Raw genomic sequence first — 26,242 nt, forward strand, 5'->3', positions numbered from 1 at the left:
GTTCCCTGCTTTTATGGTGTAGCCATGGTGAAACCTGAGTCATCTGAACATGGTGACAGCACCAAGCAGCGGGGAAGGAGCTACAGACAAGCCAGGACGCAGGAGCTGGAGCTCAGCAACTGCTGGGCACCCTGGGCCACTGGTCTTCCTAAGGATAGGAGAGCCACCCTAATTCTAACGTGTTTACACAAACTGCTCCAGGCTTCACAGTGCTAATGAATACCTTCTGTAGCAGAAGTGTTCAGCGATAGCCCACAGTATAAAGCATCTCCCCCCATAGTTGTTTCTCAGAGTTCTAAGGAGCAACACCTAACTTTCGCATGTGCCAGAATTTTCTTCCTCTTCTTTTTTTAAGCGGAGAAACCACATTTTCCTGGAGAGGCAAACGATATACGTGAGTTTTTGTTTCAAGGGAAAGAAGTTTTTCTCTTGTGCCTATTCATTCGTATATATTGAACAACAACCAGAAAATACACCCCTGTTTGGCGCGTGTGTGTGCGCGCGTGTTTGCCGTTTCTCTAAAATTCTGACTCATGGTCTGGAGGACAATGACCGATTTTTTTCCACCTCACAAGGTTGCTATGAATGTCTCCGTACGGGGATAGGCCTGTTCATGCACCCCGGGCACGGGCGGTGGAGCGCTAGCGTAAACAGCCCGAGGAGCCGGGTGGCCGGGGCAGCAGGGCTGCCGCCCCGGGTTTGCGGTGCTGCCCGGGGCGCCGAGCAGCGCCATGGCGATGCGGCGGGAGGGGTGGAGCCGCCGCGTCCCGGCTCAGTGTAGAGCCCTCGCTCCGCTCGCAGGCGCGCCCAGTGCAAACTGCTAAGCCTGGAGTCGGGGAGATCCGGGAGGAGGTGGAAGGCCACACCCCGCGCTGCCCGCGAATTTCCTCCGGAGCCCGCGGTCGCCGGGCAGACGCCGCCGAGATGCGGGGCCCGCGGCTCGGGACCGCCGCCCGCCTCTTCTGCGTGTGGAGCGCGGCGCTGGCCGCCGCCCCCGGGTAGGAGCGCAGGAGCGCGGGGCGGCGGGCGCGGGGCGGCGGGCGCGGGGCGGCGGGCGCGGGGCGGCGGGCGCGGGGCGGCGGGCGCGGGGCGGCGATCCCCAGCCGGACCCCGGCCTGGAGATTTGATCATGCATCGCTTCCCCTCGGTTCTTCGCGGGACAGTTGCTTCCTCCACCCGCGAGGTTGTTTAAGCGTCTCTGGCCGTAACTGCTTTCTAAAGACAGCATTTTATTTTTAGTCCACGTTGCCTCTGCGTTTTTCTCAACTTTTTGCTCCCAAATAATGTGCCTTCTTCTTTTAAAGACATATATATATATATATTTTCTAAACAAGATGCCTCAACTTTGGCAATGACAAGGTGTGGCCGAGGTGGCTGAAGTATGGGTTTGGGTGCAGACTTCGTGGGAAGATAACGAGTGAGACACCTAAGTAGTGGAAAGCACTCCCCCGCTTCCCCCCAAAGGTTTTTGCCCTTGAGCCCTAATCCCTAGCTTGGGCAGAGAAAGTGCTGTTTCAGTGATTTTTATGCTCTGCTCTACCTGGAAATGTCACCACTGATAGTTTGATTTCAGATGGTATATTTTAATCACTGGTGTTGATTAGATGATGTTTTCTTGGGTAGATGTCCAAACATAAAGGTTTCAGTAAGAAACAAGCAAAATCCGTGTGTGTGTGTGTGTGTGTGTGTGTGTGTGTGTCTTTAAGCCAAGAAAAAAAAATTACGCTGGGATGATGTCTTCTGTAAAGGAGAAGTTTAGAGGCTTGTAGTGATACTTTGCCAATAACTTCTGCATGTCCCAGTGTAAGCCCTCCTGTGCTATTTGTGGTTTATAAAATGGAAATAATAACACAGGCCGGTCCTCTAACAGTACATGGATGACTGCATTAAAATTGATTTATGGGAATGTATCAATAAAACATGATGAATATAATTAACACTGCTGTATGTTATATATGAAAGTTATGAAGAGAGTAAATCCTTCGAGTTCTGACCACAAGGAAAAATATGTATTTTTTCTATTTCTTTAATTTCGTATCTATATGAGATGATAGATGTTCACTAAACTTACTGTGATCATCATCTCATGATGCATGAAAGTCAAATCAATTATATCTCAATAAAACTGGATAAAAAGTGGATTTATGGGGATTATTGTTGTTTCAATAGCATTTCAGTGCAGTTGCTAAATGGAGCAGTGAGGCAATATTAATTGGAACAGTTGCAACTGGCACAGTATAAGGAGTCTATCTCACTCTCTATGAAATTTGAGGATCTCAAAAGAATGGAGATGTGAGGGTAAGAAACTTTGTTTTTCCCTTGCTGTTGGGAACTCTTTAGGCCCAGGTTTCTGGTGACAGCCCCTGGGATCATCAGGCCGGGAGGAAATGTGACCATTGGGGTGGAGCTTCTGGAACACAGCCCCTCACAGGTCACTGTGAAGGCGGAGCTGGTCAAGATAGCAGGGAACCTTGCCGTCTCTGTCCTGGAAGCAGAAGGAGTCTTTGAAAAAGGTAAGATAACAGCAGAGTCTTACTCATCTGCAGTCATAATTGGAGTATGTTAATAAAGCCACGTGCTATGTAACGAAGTGGAGAAGCCCCCCATTTTCAGTGGCTTACACGATACACTTTTGTTTCTTACTCATGTGGAGTCCAAAATGATGTTCCTGGGATGCTCTTCCAGGTGGAGGTTGTGAGGCCCAGGTTCCTTCCCCTTTGTGGCTCTGCCTTCATCAGTACGTGGCTTCCAATCTGCAGGGGAAGAGCGTGGAGTGTGTCCTGTGGGAGGTCTTTATGGGCCAGGCCTGGACGTGGCTCGTATCATTCCCCCCTCCTCTGATGGCCACGTTTAGCTGCACGGGAGGCTGGGCGTGTAGGACAGTGTGCCCAGAAGAGGAAATGGGCGTAGTTAATAGTCTGACATAAAACCATATTTATGTATGGTTTATACAAACCAGGTATGACCATATTTATTGGGTGCAGAGGATTTTACTAAGTAGGCCTGTGGGTAGGAAAAGAAGAACTAAAGTTAAAATCTAGTTTTATGGAATATTTTTTAGTTTTTTAAGTAACAGGGGAAAAAAAAGAAAAATAATGTAAAAGAAGTCGGAGCCATTTGTAAAAGAACCCACATATCTTGTTTTAAATTTGAGTTCTAACCAGGCCCAGGATTAAATTGGGTCAGTGAATGTCTTCTTTTTCAATACTAAGGGCAGAATAATTTGGGGGGTAAATAGTTAAATAGGTAAACTTTCTTTCACATTAAAATGAACATTTAATTTTTTCTAATTGAAAGAGGAATATATACTCAGTGCTAGCAACCTGGCAAATACTGGAAGTAAAGGGAATAAACCAAAATCCTACCTGTAATCCTACCACCCAAGTATAAACACTGTTAACTAGAAGCATGTTTAGATGTTTAGTCAGAGGCCAGAAATTGAGGCATAACTTCCTATAACGTTAAGAGTTATCTTTTAAAAGAATCATTTAAGGGCACAAAATGAAGGGTGGATGAGATTCCACAGTAGCTCATTATATAAATGTTTATCCTTTACCAGCATAGAGAAATTAACACCATCATGAAATGAGATAAAATCAAAGTTTATCTACATCGGAGGTTCTTTCTCCATTGGGAAGTTGACTGACTGGGTGGGTAATTTTGGAGTCAGGAAGAGGTGATGTGTGCAGCGGCCAGGCCACTTTGTCTTTCATAGGAGTAGTGTCAGGAAAGCGGGAGGCCTTGTTTCCCTGGAGAAGCAATGCAGTTAGCGCTTAAGATCTGAGATTGAGTCTTAGCACTAGCTGTGTGATCTTGGGCAGGTTACTTAAATGCTCTGAGCCTCAATTTCCTCATCTATAAAACGGGGATAATGTACTTCCCAGGGCAGTTATAAAGTTAAAATCAGTATCTAGTACCTATTAGGCACTCAATAAACAGTAGCTGTTAATATTGTTCCTATTGTAAATAGGAATACTATTGAAGAAGAAGATGCAGGAAGCATCATTTCCTTTTTACATGGGGGCAGATCTCTTACTTTTATTATTGAACTATTTATTCTGAAAACGAATGAATCTTGGTCTTGTGATAATGGCTAAAGAAAATATTGAAATACTAAGTCACAGCAGACAGCACTTAAGGTAGTTCCACATTCATTATTTATTCATTAAGAATTATCATTTTGGCTCTACTAGTGTGACAGTTTTACTACAATGCAAAGGTCCAGAATAACAAGGATGATCTTGATAAATATTTGGGCTTTGCTTGGACATTTGCGTGTGCTTATTCTAGAACTTCTCCTACGTTGTCTTTTAGGCAGTCTCCTTCATCAGTCTTGTTTCTTTTTTCTACAAATAGTACGAACACTGAGGTGCTTGTTACTGTGGCTTGGTTTTAAACTTTATTCTTAGATTTTTCCTTTGGGAGGAAAGTTTGTCATGCTTCTGGGTAAGGCTAAAGTGGGTCGGACAACACTATCCTGGGAGCTTAATGGATCTTTGAAAAAGAAAGAGAAGAAAATGTGCTACTTTCAGGGGCTGTTTTGGACGCAGTTGACATATAGTTTCATTGAAAATACCATTGCAACCATTCTCCCTCTTTCAAAGGAGAATGTTAACTTTGTTATCAGGGGCTGTGTGTCATTGTTCTCAGAGCAGATGCTTCCTGTAAAGTTAGGACTTAAGGACCAAGACATTTCTCCCTCCCTGTCCTTTGCTTTATCTGATTTCTCCAGGTGTAACAATATGTAGATAAAGGAGGATTTTCTAAATTAGTGGGGTCTGGATCTTCCTAGGATTCATTTTTTCCTTGCCACATAAACAGAAGCAAATAAATACATTTTAGGTCTGATTATTTCATCATTTTCTTATGATGGACTCCAAGAGGTCCTGCCAAGGAAAGATTGGTTTTAATAAAGCTCTGCCTGCTAGCAGAGCTGGGTAAGGAGGGGGATTGTTTCTGAGTGGCTGTTTCTAGCAGTCCTGCTGTGCTTAGAAATTCCTGGGGCAGGGCGGTGTTTCACCATAACCAGAATACATTTCTAGCTTAATTTGTGTCAGAAATAGTAATAGCTAAAGCATTTGAATTGCAGCATATACCTTAACAAAGGCAGAAAAGTATGGCTTGTCCTCAAGGAAAAGTTCATTTATTTGTTTGGCAGATATGGGAAAAATTTTGTTTACATTTCCATCCTTGAGGCCAGTAGCATGGATTGCATTACAGTTAGTTTATTCATTTTTAAATATATTAATTTTATATTTATTGGGGATCAATTATTTTTATTTATTTATTTTTTGGTGAACAACAGCCCTTGAGAAAAAGTGTTTCTAATACACTTTGAGGAGTTCTCTAAGGGTATATTAATGCGTTTTTAGTGGTGAGATTCAGATATTGAAGTGTACTTGTCATTGTTACGAATACTACTATCATCATCCTCTATGGTGAATAGAACTAGGTTCCTAATCTTATCTTTTGTTGTACAAAAGAGTTAGTTAAGTAAATAAAATGGATAAAATTCAGCAGGTAGCAATTACCAGAGGAGAGAAGAGCATCTATTGGCGTTTGAAATCAAGTCAGACTGTCTGTTGGTTGGAGAGTGAGTCTGTCCCCTTATTTCTTACCTTCCTGGTTTTTACCTCTTCCTTTACTGTGATGTTGCCCTGGAGTTCCATGCCAAATCAAGAAAAAAAGTGAAGAACATTTGAATTCACAGGTCATAAATGAGAACTATCTTCTCATCTTTTAAAGCGTGTGAAGGAATTGAATTATTTCTGATATCCTGGAAACCATAATTTCTGCTTTATTTCCCGATCTCTTTTTACAATTTGAAATGTTCATTTGTAAACTTTCATTGTTTTTCCTGAATGAAATTTTTTTTTTTTAAACATCTTTATTGAAGTATAATTGCTTTACAATGGTGTGTTAGCTTCTGCTTTATAACAAAGTGAATCAGTTATACATATACATATGTTCCCATATCTCTTCCCTCTTGCATCTCCCTCCCTCCCACCCTCCCTATCCCACCCCTCTAGGTGGTCACAAAGCACCGAGCTGATCTCCCTGTGCTATGCGGCTGCTTCCCACTAGCTATCTATTTTACATTTGGTAGTGTATATATATCCATGACACTCTCTCACCCTGTCACATCTCACCCCTCCCCCTCCCCATATCCTCAAGTCCATTCTCTAGTAGGTCTGTGTCTTTATTCCCATCTTGCCACTAGGTTCTTCATGACCTTTTTTTTTTTTTTCCCTTAGATTCCATATATATGTGTTAGCATACTGTATTTCTTTTTCTCTTTCTGACTTACTTCACTCTGTATGACAGACTCTAACTCCATCCACCTCATTACAAACACCTCCATTTCATTTCTTTTTATGGCTGAGTAATATTCCATTGTATATATGTGCCACATCTTCTTTATCCATTCATCCGATGATGGACACCTAGGTTGCTTCCATGTCCTGGCTATTGTAAACAGAGCTGCAATGAATATTTTGGTACATGACTCTTTCTGAATTATGGTTTTCTCAGGGTATATGCCCAGTAGTGGGATTGCTGGGTCGTATGGTAGTACTATTTTTAGTTTTTTAAGGAACCTCCATACTGTTCTCCATAGTGGCTGTATCAATTTACATTCCCACCAACAGTGCAAGAGTGTTCCCTTTTCTCCACACCCTCTCCAGCATTTATTGTTTCTAGATTTTTTGATGATGGCCATTCTGACCGGTGTGAGATGATACCTCATTGTAGTTTTGATTTGCATTTCTCTAATGATTAATGATGTTGAGCATTCTTTCATGTGTCTGTTGGCAATCTGTATATCTTCTTTGGAGAAATGTCTATTTAGGTCTTCTGCCCATTTTTGGATTGGGTTGTTTGTTTTTTTGTTATTGAGCTGCATGAGCTGCTTGTAAACCTTGGAGATTAATCCTTTGTCAGTTGCTTCATTTGCAAATATTTTCTCCCATCCTGAGGGTTGTCTTTTGGTCTTGTTTATGGTTTCCTTTGCTGTGCAAAAGCTTTTCAGTTTCATTAGGTCCCATTTGTTTATTTGTGTTTTTATTTCCATTTCTCTAGGAGCTGGGTCAAAAAGGATCTTGCTGTGATTTATGTCATAGAGTGTTCTGCCTATGTTTTCCTCTAAGAGTTTGATAGTGTCTGGCCTTACACTTAGGTCTTTAATCCATTTTGAGTTTATTTTTGTGTATGGTGTCAGGGAGTGTTCTAATTTCATACTTTTACATGTACCTGTCCAATTTTCCCAGCACCACTTATTGAAGAGGCTGTCTTTTCTCCACTGTATATGCTTGCCTCCTTTATCAAAGATAAGGTGACCATATGTGCGTGGGCTTATCTCTGGGCTTTCTATCCTGTTCCATTGATCTATATTTCTGTTTTTGTGCCAGTACCAAACTGTCTTGATTACTGTAGCTTTGTAATATAGTCTGAAGTCAGGGAGCCTGATTCCTCCAGCTCCATTTTTCGTTCTCAAGATTGCTTTGGCTATTCGGGGTCTTTTGTGTTTCCATACAAATTGTGAAATTTTTTGTTCTAGTTCTGTGAAAAATGCCAGTGGTAGTTTGATAGGGATTGCATTGAATCTGTAGATTGCTTTGGGTAGCAGAGTCATTTTCATAATGTTGATTCTTCCAATCCAAGAACATGGTATATCTCTCCATCTATTTGTATCATCTTTAGTTTCTTTCATCAGTGTCCTATAATTTTCTGCATACAGGTCTTTTGTCTCCTTAGGTAGGTTTATTCCTAGATATTTTATTCTTTTTGTTGCAATGGTAAACAGGAGTGTTTTCTTAATTTCACTTTCAGATTTTTCATCATTAGTATACAGGAATGCAAGAGATTTCTGTGCATTAATTTTGTATCCTGCTACTTTACCAAATTCATTGATTAGCTCTAGTAGTTTTCTGGTAGCATCTTTTGGATTCTCTATGTATAGTATCATGTCATCTGCAAACAGTGACAGCTTTACTTCTTCTTTTCCGATTTGGATTCCTTTTATTTCTTTTTCTTCTCTGATTGCTGTGGCTAACACTTCCAAAACTATGTTGAATAATAGTGGTGAGAGTGGGCAACCTTGTCTTGTTCCTGATCTTAGTGGAAATGGTTTCAGTTTTTCACCATTGAGGACAATGTTGGCTGTGGGTTTGTCATATACGGCCTTTATTATGTTGAGGAAAGTTCCCTCTATGCCTACTTTCTGCAGGACTTTTATCATAAATGGGTGTTGAATTTTGTCGAAAGCTTTCTCTGCATCTATTGAGATGATCATATGGTTTTTCTCCTTCAATTTGTTAATATGATGTATCACGTTGATTGATTTGTGTATATTGAAGAATCCTTGCATTCCTGGAATAAACCCCACTTGATCATGGTGTATAATCCTTTTAATGTGCTGTTGGATTCCGTTTGCTAGTATTTTGTTGAGGATTTTTGCATCTATGTTCATCAGTGATATTGGCCTGTAGTTTTCTTTCTTTGTGACATCTTTGTCTGGTTTTGGTATCAGGGTGATGGTGGCCTCGTAGAATGAGTTGGGGAGTGTTCCTCCCTCTGCAATATTTTGGAAGAGTTTGAGAAGGATAGGTGTTAGCTCTTCTCTAAATGTTTGATAGAATTCGCCTGTGAAGCCATCTGGTCCTGGGCTTTTGTGTGTTGGAAGATTTTTAATCACAGTTTCAATTTCAGTGCTTGTGATTGGTCTGTTCATATTTTCTATTTCTTCCTGGTTCAGTCTTGGCAGGTTGTGCATTTCTAAGAATCTGTCCATTTCTTGCAGGTTGTCCATTTTATTGGCATAGAGTTGCTTGTAGTAATCTCTCATGATCGTTTGTATTTCTGCAGTGACAGTGGTTACTTCTCCTTTTTCATTTCTAATTCTATTAATTTGAGTCTTCTCCCTTTTTCTCTTGATGAGTCTGGCTAATGGTTTATCAATTTTGTTTATCTTCTCAAAGAACCAGCTTTTAGTTTCATTGATTTTTGCTATTGTTTCCTTCATTTCTTTTTCATTTATTTCTGATCTGATCTTTATGATTTCTTTCCTTCTGCTAGCTTTGGGGTTTTTTTGTTCTTCTTTCTCTAATTGCTTTAGGTGCAAGGTTAGGTTGTTTATTCGAGATGTTTCCTGTTTCTTGATGTAGGCTTGTATTGCTATAAACTTCCCTCTTAGAACTGCTTTTGCTGCATCCCATAGGTTTTGGATCGTCGTGTCTCCATTGTCATTTGTTTCTAGGTATTTTTTGATTTCCCCTTTGATTTCTTCAGTGATCACTTCGTTATTAAGTAGTGTATTGTGTAGCCTCCATGTGTTTGTATTTTTTACAGATCTTTTTCTGTAATTGATATCTAGTCTCATAGCGTTGTGGTCGGAAAAGATACTTGATACGATTTCAATTTTCTTAAATTTACCAAGGCTTGATTTGTGACCCAAGATATGATCTATCCTGGAGAATGTTCCATGAGCACTTGAGAAAAATGTGTATTCTGTTGTTTTTGGGTGGAATGTCCTATAAATATCAATTAAGTCCATCTTGTTTAATGTATCATTTAAAGCTTGTGTTTCCTTATTTATTTTCATTTTGGATGATCTGTCCATTGGTGAAAGTGGGGTGTTAAAGTCCCCTACTATGATTGTGTTACTGTCGATTTCCCCTTTTATGGCTGTTAGTATTTGCCTTATGTATTGAGGTGCTCCTATGTTGGGTGCATAAATATTTACAATTGTTATACCTTCCTCTTGGATCGATCCCTTGATCATTATATAGTGTCCTTCTTTGTCTCTTGTAATAGTCTTTATTTTAAAGTCTATTTTGTCTGATATGAGAATTGCTACTCCAGCTTTCTTTTGATTTCCATTTGCATGGAATATCTTTTTCCATCCCCTCACTTTCAGTCTGTATGTGTCTCTAGGTCTGAAGTGGGTCTCTTGTAGACAGCATATATATGGGTCTTGTTTTTGTATCCATTCAGCCAGTCTGTGTCTTTTGGTGGGAGCATTTAATCCATTTACATTTAAGGTAATTATCGATATGTATGTTCCTATTCCCATTTTCTTAAATGTTTTGGGTTTGTTATTGTAGGTGTTTTCCTTCTCTTGTGTTTCTTGCCTAGAGAAGTTCCTTTAGCATTTGTTGTAAAGCTGGTTTGGTGGTGCTGAACTCTCTCAGCTTTTGCTTGTCTGTAAAGGTTTTAATTTCTCCATCAAATCTGAATGAGATCCTTGCTGGGTAGAGTAATCTTGGTTGTAGGTTTTTCTCCTTCATCACTTTAAGTATATCCTGCCACTCCCTTCTGGCTTGCAGAGTTTCTGCTGAAAGATCAGCTGTTAACCTTATGGGGATGCCCTTGTGTGTTATTTGTTGTTTTTCCCTTGCTGCTTTTCATATGTTTTCTTTATATTTAATTTTTGATAGTTTGATTAATATGTGTCTTGGTGTGTTTCTCCTTGGATTTATCCTGTATGGGACTCTTGTGCTTCCAGGACTTGATTAACTATTTCCTTTCCCATATTAGGGAAGTTTTCAACTATAATCTCTTCAAATATTTTCTCAGTCCCTTTCTTTTTCTCTTCTTCTTCTGGGACCCCTATAATTCGAATGTTGGTGCGTTTAATGTTGTCCCAGAGGTCTCTGAGACTGTCCTCAGTTCTTTTCATTCTTTTTTCTTTATTCTGCTCTGCAGTAGTTATTTCCACCATTTTATCTTCCAGGTCACTTATCCGTTCTTCTGCCTCAGTTATTCTGCTATTGATCCCATCTAGAGTATTTTTAATTTCATTTATTGTGCTTTTCATCGTTGCTTGGTTCCTCTTTAGTTCTTCTAGGTCCTTGTTAAATGTTTCTTGCATTTTGTCTATTCTATTTCCAAGATTTTGGATCATCCTTACTATCATTATTCTGAATTCTTTTTCAGGTAGACTACCTATTTCCTCTTCATTTTTTCGGTCTGGTGTGTTTTGACCCTGCTCCTTCATCTGCTGTGTGTTTTTCTGTCTTCTCATTTTGCTTATCTTACTGTGTTTGGGGTCTCCTTTTCACAGGCTGCAGGTTCGTAGTTCCCGTTGTTTTTGGTATCTGTCCCCAGTGGCTAAGGTTGGTTCAGTGGGTTGTGTAGGTTTCCTGGTGGAGGGAACTAGTGCCTGTGTTCTGGTGGATGAGGCTGGATGTTGTCTTTCTGGTGGGCTCGTCCACGTCTGGTGGTGTGTTTTGGGGTGTCTGTGGCCTTATTATGATTTTAGGCAGCCTCTCTGTTAATGGATGGGGCTGTGTTCCTGTCTTGCTAGTTGTTTGGCATAGGGTGTCCAGCACTGTAGCTTGCTGGTCGTTGAGTGAAGCTGGGTCTTGATGGTGAGATGGAGATCTCTGAGAAATTTTCGCCGTTTGGTATTACGTGGAGCTGGGAGGTCTCTTGTGGACCAGTGTCCTGAAGTTGGCTCTCCCACCTCAGAGGCACAGCCCTGATGCCTGGCTGGAGCACCAAGAACCTTTCATCCACACGGCTCAGAATAAAAGGGAGAAAAAATGGAAAGAAAGAAAGAAAGAGGATAAAATAAAATAAAATAAAGCAATTATAATAAAAAATAAGAAAAAAATTATTAAGAATAAATTTATTAAGAAAAAATTTTTTTTAATGTTTAAAAATAGATTTATTAATTTTTTATACTAAAAAGAAAAAAATTATTAAGAAAAAATTTATTAAGAAAAAATTTTTTTAATTTTTTAAAATGAAAAATATGAAAAAAGTTATTAAAAAATTTTTTTTAAATTTTTTAAAAATAGAAAATAAGGAAAAAATTATTAAGAAAACATTTATTAGGGAAAACAATTTTTTTTTAAGTAAAAAAAAAAACAAAAAAATACAGACGGACCTAACCCTAGGACTAACGGTGAGAGCAAAGCTATACAGACAAAATCTCACCCAGAAGCATACACATATACACTCACAAAAAAAGGAAAAGGGGAAAAGTTAATATATGCTGCTCCCAAAGTCCACCTCCTCAATTTGGGATGATTCGTTGCCTATTCAGGTATTCAACAGATGCAGGCACATCAAGTTGTTTGTGGAGCTTTAATCCGCTGCTTCTGAGGCTGCTGGGAGAGATTTCCCTTTCTCTTCTTTGTTCGCACAGCTCCCCGGGTTCAGCTTTGGATTTGGACCCGCCTCTGCGTGTAGGTCACCTGAGGGCGTCTGTTCCCCGCCCAGACAGGACGGGGTTAAAGGAGCAGCTGATTCGGGGGCTCTGGCTCCGTCAGGCCGGGGGGAGGGAGCGGTACGGAGGAGGCGGGGCGAGCCTGCGGCGGCAGAAGCCGGCGTGACGTTGCAGCAGCCCGAGGCGCGCCGTGCGCTCTCCCAGGGAAGTTTTCCCCGGATCACGGGAGCCTGGCCGTGGTGGGCTGCACAGGCTCCCGGGAGGGGAGGTGTGGAGAATGACCTGTGCTCGCACACAGGCTTCTTGGTGGCGGCAGCAGCAGCTTTAGCGTCTCATGCCCGTCTCTGGGGTCCGCGCTGATAGCCGCGGCTCGCGCCCGTCTCTGGAGTTCGTTTAAGTGGCGCTCTGAATCCCCTCTCCTTGCACGCCGCGAAACAAAGAGGCAAGAAAAAGTCTCCTGCCTCTTCGGCAGCTGCAGACTTTTTCTCGTGCACCCTCCCGGCTAGTTGTGGTGCGCTAGACCCTTCAGGCTGTGTTCACGCCGCCAACCCCAGTCCTCTCCCTGCGATCCGACCGAAGCCCGCGCCTCAGCTCCCAGCCCCGCCCGCCCCGGCGGGTGAGCAGACAAGCCTCTCGGGCTGGTGAGTGCTGGTCGGCACCGCTACTCTGTGCGGGAATCTCTCCGCTTTGCCCTCCGCACCCCTGTGGCTGCGCTCTCCTCCATGGCTCCGAAGCTTCCCCCCTCCGCCACCCGCAGTCTCCGCCCGCGAAGGGGCTCCTAGTGTGTGGAAACCTTTCCTCCTTCACAGCTCCCTCCCACTGGTGCAGGTCCCGTCCCTATTCTTTTGTCTCTGTTATTTCTTTTTTCTTTTGCCCTACCCAAGTACGTGGGGATTTTCTTGCCTTTTGGGAGGTCTGACGTCTTCTGCCAGCGTTCAGTGGGTGTTCTGTAGGAGCAGTTCCACGTGTAGATGTATTTCTCATGTATCTGTGGGGAGGAAGGTGATCTCCGCGTCTTACTCTTCCGCCATCTTGCCCCTCCCTCCTCCTGAATGAAATTTACTTGAAATAATAAAGAATACACCCCTTTCCTCCACTAATGAATTCATTGTCACTGGTTTCACATATACCTGGTATAAGATAAAAACCTAAGGAACCTCCATACTGTTCTCCATAGTAGCTGCACCAATTTACATTCCCGCCAGCAGTGTTGGAAGGTTCCCTTTTCTCCACACCCTCTCCAGCATTTATTGCTTGTAGACTTTTTGATAGCACAGGGAACTCTGCTCAATATTCTGTAATAACTTAAGTGGGAAAAGAACTTGAAAAAGAATAGATACCTGTATATGTATAACTGAATCACTTTGCTGTACACCTGAAACTAACACAACATTGTTAATCAACAATACTTCAATATATTTTTTGATGATGGCCATTCTGACTGGTGTGAGGTGATACCTCATTGTAGTTTTGATTTGCATTTCAATATAATATTAAAAAAAATAAAATTTCTCCCCACCCCCCCGGCAAAGAAAAAAAAAAAAAAAGAAAAAAAGAAAAAAACCTAAACAGAAAATCTTGACTGCAAACTTGGGTGCAAGGCAGGGCATCTCCTGACCTGGAGGCTCTGCTTATTTATTTATGGTGCCGAGCCTGCTTCCATCTTCCCACTGAAGGGTTCGGGTGAGGTGAACTCTATGTGTATGTCTGTATCCTTTAATAACTTGCCTTTTCTTCTTGCCCTAAAATCTTGGAGAGCTAATGGGGTGTTTACCTTCTATTCTTTAAGAATGAAACATTCTTCTTTGTCTCTATTGTCTTTTTATCTTTCTCTCATTGACTATGGGGTACTTTATTTTCTATCTTGATTCAGTAAGGATGGGAAGTCAATATTTTATAATTTGAAATATTAGCTGAAGAACTTAAAAAACTCATCCAATTCAGTTTGGATAGCTTTCTGGTGGAAGCAAAGCTCCTGAGCATACATTTCATGGCTTGTAGATCAAAATCAGTAACCCTGGTTTTTATGAGCGTAGATGAATTAGTATATTATGTGTGCAGGTCTCCCAGGGAAGGTTTTCACAGGCAGCTGTGCCAGTAGAGCTCATTTTGAACTTGCAGTGACATGAGAATTATTTTTAAAGGGTGTGGGTTCTTCTTTCACATGTCTTTGGTATTGTGTGTAATATATATTAGTAAGAAGGTGGGACCTGAGGATAAAGGACCAGAGTGTAGTCATGATGAGCGTGGGCTCTGAAGCCAGGCTACCTGATGCCCTTCCATCAGTGGTTGTGTGTCTGTGGGCTGTCACCTTCTCACCAGGCTTCAGTTTTATCATCTGAAGAGCAGTGGTTTCCACCTTGTACAATTATACGGTTAATGTGAGGGTGAAATGAGGTAACGTTTAAAGCACTTAAACACATAGGACTTACTCAAGAAATTGGTACCTATTGTCATTAGAAGATGACGGCAACAGTTATGTCAGAGGCGATTCTTAGTCACCTGTTGGGATGATCTTGAACTGGGGACTCTGTAAAAGGCACCTCACTAGGAGGGGATGGGAAGGAACGTAACATATTAAATATTGAGTTTCCTTAGAGTGCCAGGGACTTTATGCACAATTTTTAACTTCCATAACCCTTGGAGGAAGGCACTATTATCTTCATTTTAGAGGTGAGAAAACTGAGGCTAAGAGAGAATAGTTTTCCTGGGATAACACATTAAATGGTACAGCCTGAATGTGAAGTTGGTTCTGTTGGTACTGACGGTTCTGAAGTTGAAGGTTTTCCACTGCCTGGAAGAGCATGAAATATTTTTTGTTTGCTTTACTTTGGGATACTGATGCAGTGTGGTATCAGTCTTCCTTGAAAATCATTTTCTCGTTTCCTTGTGGTAGTTCAGAGCTGGATCTCATGAAATCTGATCTGGATCTAAGAGTTGCAAGTTGCAATGCCAGCTCTCCTCCTAATTTAGTTTGGGCTTCGTAGAATTTTGGAGCTGGAGGGGGTCTCAGAGATAAGCCAAATCAATCACCTAGTTTATGGCTGGGGAGACTGAGGGGTGGTGTCTGGTGACTTGCCCAGGGTGAAACGCCTGTTGGTGGTAGAGCTGGAAACAGATCACAGGCACCCACACTTGCAGCCGAATGCTACTTCCATTATACTCTAGGAAACTCTCCGAACATATGGGGAGCTCTGTGTGAGACTTAGGATATATTTGCGAATGTTGCTTTATCTGATACGGAAGAAAATAAGGCTAACTAAGGAGTTTAGAAATGCTTACCTGCATTTTTGTGCCAGTTTCTTATTTCAGCTCAAGGTGGAGTTGCTCTTTATGGACTCGTGGTTCTGCAAGGGGTGGGAGTGGGGCTAGGCACCTCAGATCTTTTCTAAAACTAAATTCTGTTGCTGTGTTTCTCAAAATGTGAGTCATACTTATTCAAAATGCAGATTCATGGTCACCCTCTCAAGACATGGGTAAGGTCTGGGAATCTAAACTTTATTTTAAGCAGTCATCACAAGTGATTCTCAGCTTCGTTAAAGTGAGAATAACTGCCCTTCAGTTAGAAGGATTCTCATGGATTGTTCCGACCAAGTACTGGAAAGCCTGAGGGTGAGAGGCAAGCCTTTGCAAGTCTGTGATGATTTAAGGCAGCTGAAGTTCCCGCCCAGATTTCTGTATTTGCCTTTCAAGTGGCCCCTAGCCCTAAACGTTGGTGTTCATTTACAGCAGTGGAGGAACAGGTCTTGGGGTTTGATTATCAATCAGTGATGGAGTGAAGTTGAAAGTGAACAGACTGATTCTTTAAACTCCAAGCTAAACATGTACTGCCGCTCTTCTAACGGGGAATGAGTCACTGAGGGCTTGTGGTGGGAGCAGAAATCAGATCCTGTAAGAATCTGGGCGGGGTTGCTGTTTGATCCATTATGTTGTTAAGAAGGATTTACAATGCTGGAACTCCTTGTTTCCCGAATGACGTTTCCGCCGTTAATTTATTATTTATTGATTATTTGCGGTATGTGACACATGAATGAATGGGGGGTGGGACAGAAGAGGAAGGAAGGCATTAGAGAAGGTTCAGAGGTTGCAGAAGGATAAGTAGAATATTAAAAGTGCAGAGGCTGGAGAGTTGTTATTTCTTGTTTGTGTCGAAAATTCAGTGTGGTTGGTAAATAGTGCTTCTTTTGTGTGACCCTGTGCCTGGTACTGTTACCTTTTACACCCAGAGCTGTACAGATGTCCATTCATGAGTGTTCCACCTCTGCTGATGTATTTGGCATTTTGTGGGAACAGTTACTTCACATATGAGAGAAGGGAAGGGTGTGCCAGAGGAAAGAGCCCAGGGCTGGGAGTGGCAGGCATGAGAAGGAGACAGAGCTTCGTGTGTGTGTGTGTGTGTGTGTGTGTGTGTTTTCTGAAAAGATGTTACATTCTGCTTTAGATGTAAGTGTGGGGAGGCACCCAGGTGGAGATACGCAGCAGATAAGTTTGAAATTGTAACTAGGGATAGAGTTGAAGGCGTTGTTTTCATAGAGGCAGACAGTATTCGAAGTCTTGGTGGGAAGGCATGGGATGTACAAGAGGCAGTGCTTATGGAAAGAACAAGCCTGATGACAGGAGCTTGGGAGGAGGGAAAGAAGTCAATGAAACGGCTAGACAGTGAGCAGCCAGAACAGGGATGGATTGGAGATGCTGAGATGTCTCAGAAGCCAAGGGAAGGAAGAAGACCAAGAAGTTAGGTTTTAACAGTATGAAGTGTCCCAGAAGGTCAGAGAAGAGGAGGACAGGAAAAAGGGCATTGGAGATCCTCAGTTGAATGGTTTTAAGTTGATTGTTGGGAGCCAAGTTTTCAGTAATAAATAGGTGGTGAGGAAATATAATCAGAACGTGTAGACCACTCTTTTTTTAAAAAAATTACTGCAGTAGCCTCCTAGGTTATCTTTTTTTTTTTTCATCCGTACACTTATGGCTCTATAGTCTATTCTCAATCCAGTGGCCAGAAAACATAGGCCAGATTTTGTCACTCCCCATCTCAGTATCAGCCAATGGCCTTCTGATGGCCTGTGAACCCTATGCAATCTACCTCCCTCTGATGTCGTTTCACACGACTCCCACCTCACTCCCCAGCCTCTCTGGGCTTCATGCAGGTCCTACAACGCACCAAGCATGCTCCCATCTCAGGGCCTTTGCATTTACTCATCTCTCTACCTCTAATGCACTCTGCCAGATGTCTTCACGACTCAGCTGCTCCAGGTTTTGATTCAGATATCACCTTTGCAGTAGACCACTCTGTAGAAGTTTCACGGTTGAAAGGAGAGAGGCGGATTGTCTCTTAGAAAACACAGTAGAGAGGTAAAAGGGTTGATGCAAAGGGGAGGGGTGGATAATTCAGGGTAAGAAGAGAATCAGAATCGAGAGCACGGGTGAGTGGATTATCGTGAAAAAGTACTTTTTCCTTTGATGTAAGAAGAAACAGAAGAGAAAGAAATATTTTGAAGTCTGAACTTGAGATGAATAAAATTGAAATATGATTTTAGAAAAACCTTGCTATAGTTTCCTCTAAATTGTGCAGATCTGTCATCTCTTTGTAGGAAGTGGGGATAAACGTTAAAAGTAGTGGCTCACTGGGGAAAGAAACAGAACTGGAGATATTTCCTGGTGCTGCGCTAACCTGGGTCCCTGCTGGATTGTGGGCTATTGGGATGCAAGGGCTGACACCCGTACTGGCATCAGGGGAGGGCGCACAGGAGAACGGAGAAGAGAAAGGGGCTGTTCATGGTGGACGTATGCCTCACTTGAAGCTTGAGGGGATGGGGTAGAGGCATTTTATTATCACTGTGGTTGTAAGTGTGAATAAGAAGTGGAGTTGTAACTCATCACATCTTGGTCTGGGCTAAGAGGACCTCATACCAAAGGTACAGTGACAGAACTGGAGGAGTGGAAATTGTGGTGGTCCTCTGTCCCTTCTAGTCTTCAATTCCCTTAGGAAAACCCCACGACCTGACTTTCTTCCTTTGCAAGAGTGAGGGTGAAACTGATCAAAGAAGATTTGGTGGAGGCAGTGGAGTAAGGAGGTGGTGGGCAGGTCTGTGGGTCTTTAGTTCTGAAGAAGTGATTCATGAATTAAAATCTGAAAACCAGAGTGGTAAAGCGCTTGGAAATAAACAGGGAGGGAGGTGTTTTAAGAGCAGCTGGTAGCTTCTTTTGGCAGGACAATGTTAGGAGTTTACGTTTATGAAAACGTAGCTGGCAGAAATGATTTAGTATTATAAATTTAAATTTCACTGAAATACGTGTTAAATCTCCTCAGGAATATAGGTAAGACAGGGCGCTTACTATTTTGCGAATTCCAAACATTCATCAGGCACCAAATTGTACATGGCACAATATTGGTGGCGTAAATGTTTGGTGACCACACAAAGGTCCTGTCCTTATGCTTCTCACAAGGAAGCAAAGCAGATTTCGTTTCATGTGCCAACTCAAGTTGATTGTAGAGGCTGCTCTGAGTGCTGTGTTGATGGTTTCAAGTCAAGTCTGGGTTTACTGAAATAGAGAGTGGTTGGATTAGCTGTGTCTGCCGTGCATGGGACCAGGGAGTGTGGAATGAATGCTGCAAATGAGCCTATTGCGTTGAAGACGGATGGTCACCTGGAGGGCTACATAGGTGCTTGAGGCAATAACAACATGGATAAGAGAAAATATGGAAGAGTGGGTGTGTCCAGATACCAACATGAGAGTGCAGTAAGCTACAGAAGCGTGACAGGAGGGAGTATGAGGTTTTTTTGGACTGATATTTTAGAAGGAATTAGCTGGGTCTGTCCCGTACAGTTTGGGAGACGCTGGAGCCACATTGGAACTGGGCGCTTAGCACTACTTCTTACTACCTATGTCGCCTTGGGCAGGTCGTTCATCTCATCTAGTCTCAGTTTCTTCATCTGCATAAAAGCAACAATAATAGTACCTACCTCAGAACACTGTCGTGAGGATTAAACGAGACAGTGCTTTAGAGCTGCACTGTCCAATATGGTAACCACTAGCCACCTGTGGTTTTTGAGCACTTGAAGTGTGGCTCGTACATATTAAGATGGGCCGTGAGTATAAAATACACACTGGATTTTGAATACTTTTAGTGCCAAAAAATGCAGCAAAACTCAATAACTTTTTTAATATTGATTGCAAATTTAATGGTAATATTTTAGATATATGGGATTAAATAAAATGTTATTAAAATTAATTTCACCCATTTCTTTTTCCTTTGTTTTAAAAATTTTTATCCTTTTTCCTTTTTGTAGTGTACTGCTTTAGGACCTTTACCATGGTGCCTGGCACACAGTATAAACACTTGGGAATGTCAGCTATGTTATACCGAGCATCTCCCAGCATCAGACATTAGCCCTGATGCCTCCCTCCTGAGCACAAGCCTGTGGCATGAGGCTAGGTGTCTGTGTGTGTGTGTGTGTGTGTGTGTGTGTGTTTTAGGTTTTTTTTTTTTAATGCCATGTGTCTCTGTTGATGGCTCTTTGATTCTGACTGGAGTGGGCCTTCAACCTTACCCCTCATCCCTTGAGGAAGGAAGATGTCTTCCCAAAAAGAGCAGCAAACCATAGGGGTCGGTAAACTGTTTCCATAAAGGGCCAGATGGTCGACACGGTAGGTTTTGCTGGCCTGTGGTCTTGGTTGCAGCTACTTGGCCATTGTAGCGTGAAAGCAGCCATAGATGGTGCATAACAAAGGAGCGTGCTCGTGCACCGACAGAAATTTATCTATGGACCCTGAATTTGGAGTTCGTATAATTTCCATGTGTCATAAAATATTATTCTTTTTATTTTTCCCAGCTATTTAAAACCATTTTTAGTTCATGAACTGTACAAAAACAGGCATGGGCCAGACTTGGCCTGTGGGCTTCAGATTACTGACCCTGCCATAATAAATGCCATGTACATTTAGCAGCCCAGAGCCTTGCTTGATTGGTTTTTCATTTGTATAGAACCTAACATTTAGTTTATATTGTACCATTTTATTTATTTTACTTTTAGTGGCTTTTCATTTGACCTATTTTATACTCAGTGGTCTAAATGGAACAAAACGTTGTTTATGAAACTGTTATTTATTGAGATATTTGTAAGCAAGGGGAAGCAGGAGAGAAAAAAATTAAAGGAGTATGTAGGAACCAAAGGAAATTTTTTTGTTTTGTTTTGTTTGAAATACTTGTGCTTTCTGTATGGATTGAATTCCCTGAAGAGTTCCTTGGCTTAAAAGTGACATTAAACCACGAAGCAGAAACATATCTTAAGGTTTTGTCTTCCATGTATCTGTGGTGGAAACCCCATTTCCCACTTTGTCCATCTGTGATCAAAGAAAATGCTGAATAATGAGGGTATTGATGAAAGAATATTTAATAACTTGGTAAAGAGGTCAAAACTTTTAGCTGCAAAAGTGATTTCCTTACGTTCATTATTGTACATTACTGAACAGCAGAGAGCTGCCAAAAGTAATTAACCGGTAAATACTAAGCCAGGCACATATATGGTGGAAAATCCTTTTTTTTCCCATAGAGAATATTTGTGGACCTAGTTGGATTTCCAATTACACACTTTCCTTCCCTTCAGGGATTTTCTGCAGAGCTGTCTGGTGAGCACAGATGTCAGAAGAGGCAGCATATGGCATTATGGAGTGTATTTAAAAAGTTAAGGAAAGGTTAGTTTTTGTGTATGCTTATTACACAACTTAAAAATAGCTTTGACTCTATTTGTAAATCAAATGATGGCCAGCTCTCAAGCCTGTGCCAAGTGTGAAGCTTTAAAACAAGGTTTCTTTTGAGTGGCTTTGGTGGCATTGGGAAGGAGAAAGCACTGCAGGAATTTTAAGATCTACTTTCTCTGTTATACACAAAAATGGTCTGAGTTTTACAGAGATTATCTGCTGTAACGTTGAGAAGGACCTCACAGAACAGAGGGCATCTTTAGTCAGTGATTAAGAATGCCGTGCAGGATTTTAAGAGGTGGTGACTGTTTCCCTTGTCTGCGTAGAGCCCGGAGCTCTGGCAAAAGGGAGAAAAAATGTTCAAAACAATTTGCAAATACAATCTATTTCATCCTCAACCTAGCAACCACAGAGAAAGAGATGACTATTTCTCATCTGCACTCCTACCACCCTGCCCCTGATTTTATATTTTGGTGCCGTAAATTACTGCTAGAATGTTCAGACGTTCAAATAAGACTTACTAAGTGCCTAGGAAATTCCAAGCTGCCCTTGTAAATTTAGAGGGAAGACAACAAGTTGCAAAAAAAATCAAGTACTTCAAGTCGACCTTTTAATAAGGACACATGAGACAAGTGAGCGGACTTTAAATTGGATCTCTCTGCACATCCTTTGAGTCACTCCCTGAATCCAGCAAGAATTAAGGGTGGGTCGGGGCCTCTCTGCTCCTGCACCCCAGCTTCTGGGGCAGCTGTGTGTTTCTTGGGTCTGTGATGGACACGGTCACATGTCAGAGCAGTGAGACCCAGGCATGCAGTCTACCCCCTCTTCCAATTTCTCTTTAATGAGAAAACCCCTCAAAGCTTTGACTCTGTGAAGAGTCCCATTAAAAACAGAAGTTCTGTGAATGGGATTTCCTGCACTTCACATCTGGGTGGCTGGCTTTGAAGCGCTGAAATCCTCGCCCTCCAGTTGATCAACCTACTAGGTGTATTTGGATTGTAGACTCGAAGCTGTTTCTTACTTTCTCCTTGCTTAGTGTCACTTAGATAAAAATAAATTATGCCCCCTTCCCCAACACACACACACAGACACAGACACACAGACACACACACACAGAGACACACAGACACACACACACAGACACACAGAGACACACACAGAGACACACACACAGACACACACACAGACACACACACACACACAGACACACACACAGAGACACACAGACACACACACAGACACATGCACACAGACACACAGACACAGAGACACACAGACACACACACAGACACACGCACACAGACACACAGACACACAGGCACACACACACAGACACACACACACAGACACACAGACACACACACACAGGCAGACACACAGACACACACACACAGACAGACACACAGACACACACACAGACACACAGACACACACACACAGAGACACAGACACACACAGACACACACACACAGACACACAGACACACGCACACAGACACACACACAGACACACGCACACGCACACGCACACACACACACGCAGTCTTTAGCCCCTGTGAGGTTGCCGGTGATGGGAGGTAGCCGGTGTGTCAGGCCCAAAGGAAGCACACTGTTTCCTCCAGTCACTGGGCTGACAAAATTGTCAACCCCGATGGTTTATCCTAAAGTCACGAAAGATCAGTGACTCTCAATAATCAAGGGCGCTGTTTTGCTGGGGCCCAGCTCCCTGCAGTTTAGTATTTCTGATTCTATCCCACTGTGGGACATTGTGGTGGGTACCATGATGTACCACCCGGAACCAGCCTGTCGGGGATGAAGACTCATTCCCTGAAGCTGCTGGGAAGGTTGCAGCCCACCGCCCTCCAAGCCAGCTTCCTGGGGGCTGCACCGCTAGGGAGACTCACCCTGCCCCGGGGGAACTCCTCCTTGGGTGGAGGTCCAGCCCCTCCCCCCAACTCAGGACACCTCTCGGGGGTCGGCGCTGCTTCTGAGGGCGCCCCGTGGACGCGGCTTGAGCCTGTGTTGAGGCTCTTCCCTTTCTCCTCCCCAGTCCCGCCTCTGCATCCCTCCCCTTCTCTAGGTGCTGGTCCCAGGCGCACGCCCTGCGCTTGAATCACCGTGTCAGAGTCGGCTTCCCAGGGAACCCGACCTTAGACACGTGTGGTTCTTGTTTCCCTTGAAGATGGGTTTTTCCGATCTTGAAATTAGCTTCAAACGTATGAAAACAGTGTAGTGTGAAGAACTGATAAAAAAGAGTTAAGAAATTTTCTAGTTTTTATATCCTTTCCAGAAGTTCTTGCATAACACGAATTGTTTCAAGTAGTTCCACCATTGCAGCGCCTATAGCGTAACTGAGGGCTGGGAGAAACATTATGGAAGAAGGATCTAGGTTCTGGTGATGACTAACATAGAGCTGAGGAGAGCCGGGAGTCCAAGAGGATTGCGATTTTGAACCTGTGTGACTGAGGCAATAAGGGTGTCAACATACACAAAGAGGCTATACACAGGCTGTGCAACTTTTATAATAATCAAAGGTGGGTAGAATGCAAGAACAAAAGTACAGCTGCCGTTCTTCTACTGAGAGGCAGTGGCTTAGAATCTTAGCTCCGTTACTTCTTTCCTGTGTGACCCTGGGGAAGTCACTTAATATCTCTGTGACTCAGGTTCTCATTTGTAAAATAAGGATAATAATACTTAATATTGCTAGTTAATCTTTTTTATTTCAAACGTGTTCCAGTTATCTTTTGCTGTGAATGAACCTCCCAACACTTAGTAGCTTCAAACAACAATGGTTTATTATTTCTTACGAGTCTCACTCACTCCACTTGTACACACAAGTTTGACGATTATTTGCCTGAATCAGTTATTACCATTATTGTTGTGAAATTTTCTAATTCCATGATTCCTTATACATTTATTTATTGGAATTCTATGGTAAATAATAACTTTTTCTGAATATATATATATATGTAGAAATGAATCTGTTTGCTGTACAGCAGAAACTAACACAACATTGTAAATCAACTATACTTCAATAAAATAAATTAAAAATTGTAAAAAAAAAACCTTTTTCTTCTCCTTCATTTAGTCATCTATTAAATTATATATCAGCACAAACTCATACTCTTATTTTATTCAGTAGGTTATAATCCATTATTTATTTGAATGTTCACGTTATCTGACCATTATCATAATAATGTTCAACTTGAACGTTCAAATAATTAAAAATATTTTTTTCAGATTTCCCATATTTTCCCTGTCCACATGCATGGATAGCCTTCCCTGTTATCAACATCACTCACAAGAATGGCACATTTTTTTTTTTTTAACCAAGGATGAACCTGCAATGATGCATCATAATCACCCAAAGTTCATAGTTTACATGAGGGTTCACTATTGGTGTTGTGAATTCTGTGGGTTTTGATGAATGTGTAATGACATATGTCCATCATCATAATATCATACAGAGTATTTTCACTGCCCTAAAATCCCCTATGTTCTGCCTGTCAAAGATCAGTTGACAGTATTTATAGGGTCTATTTCTGGGCTGTCTATTCTGTTCCATTGATATATTTGTCTATTCTTTTGCCAGTATCACATGGTCTTAATTACTGTAGCTTTATAGTAAGTCTTGAAGTCAGGTAGCATTCTTCCAACTTTGTTCTCCTTCAGTATTACGTTAGCTATTCTGGGTCTTTTGCTTCTCCAGGTAAACTTTAGAATCAGTTTGTTGACATCCATGAAAAAACTTGCTGGGATTTTGATTAGGATTTAGAATTGCATTGAATCTAAAGATCAAGTTGCGAAGAAATGATGTCTTGACAACTAAGTTTCTCTGTTTATGAACATTGAATATCTCTCCATTTATTTAGCTCTTTGATTTCACTTATCAGAGTTTTGTAGTTTTCCTCATCTAGATCTTGTACACATTTTGTTAGATTTATGCCTATTTCATTTTTTTTGGTGCTAATGTAAGTGGACCTTGTAATTTAACTTCAGGTTCCACTTGTTCATTGTTGGTATACAGTGACCATAATATTTTTAGTTGGGAAAACACTCTCTCCAGATGTGCTGAGCTACCTGGTAAAATCAGAGAAAATTCTGATGTGTGGAGGATATTCTCAATTTCAATTTTTTCCCATATTGAACTGTTTATGTGTTTCAGCCCAAGTATTTTGCAGGGTCTGCCTATGCCTCTTCTCAACAAATATTTTTACAAGACAGAACTTGTTAGTTGTCTCTATTTATGGTTCTTTTGAGTGTTTCATCAAGTTTAGTTGCTGCACCATTATGGGGCTTCTCAATTTCCCTTCAATTCAAAAGCAAGAACTTAATGAACAGAAGTTTCTTCCCACAAATGGAGATGTTCTCAAAGCATGATTATACAATTTCAAAGTTAAATCTTGTGCAAGTTAAACCCATCTCATATTAATATTTTGCTAAACCGAAAAAGATTCGGGACAAATACTCAATCAGAATGCGGGGATAACAGTGCAACCCAGACCATTCTGGTGAGGGCTTGCCTGTCTAAAAGGCCTTTTGTGGTCGGGTCTAGCCTCATCTCTACTGGCTCTCCTGCCTCTGGTCGTGTCTCACCCAGCTCTTCTCTTCTGTAGGCTCCATGCCTTTGCACTTCCTGCTGCTCTGCCTGGAAACTGGTCCCTTCCATTCTCATCTGGCTCCTTTTTCCTTATCCTACAGCCCTAGACTCTGCATCATTTCCTTTAGGCGCCTCCCGTGGCCCCTCTGAAGTGCCCCCCACTCTCCCTCTATTGCAGCCGTTCTGTGTGGACCTATATCTGTTCAATTGTTCCTTCACCTTTTCAAGACATTCTTTGTCCAGTGTCCTAATTATTGAAGAGTCCTGCTCCTTGCTTCCTATGGTGACAGCTATTAGATAAACTGATTTGTGCTGTGTGATAAGTGACTTTGATGAGTTGCTTATCTGCTCCTGAGAACATACTTGTATTTCACTGAGGCCCATTGGGGCAGTGGTCAAAGTAGGGTGCACACATCTGGGAGTCACAAGACCATTTATAAGGGAGTAGGTAGAAAATATACTAACTTTAATTTCCATTATTTTATTGAGAAAAACTAAGAAAGTCAGGTTTTCTAATATTTATATTTTGGTTGAGAAAGTGCATGTATATAACTTCATAAATCTAACTTGACATGGTAACATGCACCAAATATTTGTATCGATTGAGTGCTCCATCATAAACATCTGAAGCCCACTGCCATAGAGGCACACTGACATGCCAGTGGGTGACTCCTCTAGCTTTCTGGCAGTGTAATGCCATAGTTATCAAGTGTTTCCTACATGCCAGCCACTGTTCTGTACCCTTTACAGGGATTGGCATACTTCTTCCTT

General features: G+C 41.9%; 1 protein-coding gene across 1 annotated transcript in view; it reads left to right on the forward strand.

Moving 5' to 3' along the window:
* The first annotated feature begins 837 nt into the window (after positions 1 to 837).
* CD109 (CD109 molecule) overlaps positions 838 to 26,242 on the forward strand; it is a 134,096-nt gene continuing 108,691 nt past the window's right edge. The window contains exons 1-2 of the mRNA XM_061206898.1: positions 838 to 998; positions 2,341 to 2,513. Coding sequence (XP_061062881.1) covers positions 925 to 998; positions 2,341 to 2,513 — 247 coding nt within the window. The 5' untranslated portion in view covers positions 838 to 924. The remainder of the gene's footprint in view (positions 999 to 2,340; positions 2,514 to 26,242) is intronic.

This window comes from Eubalaena glacialis, chromosome 12 (genome assembly GCF_028564815.1).
Source record: "Eubalaena glacialis isolate mEubGla1 chromosome 12, mEubGla1.1.hap2.+ XY, whole genome shotgun sequence".
In the NCBI taxonomy this organism is placed as follows: domain Eukaryota; kingdom Metazoa; phylum Chordata; class Mammalia; order Artiodactyla; family Balaenidae; genus Eubalaena; species Eubalaena glacialis.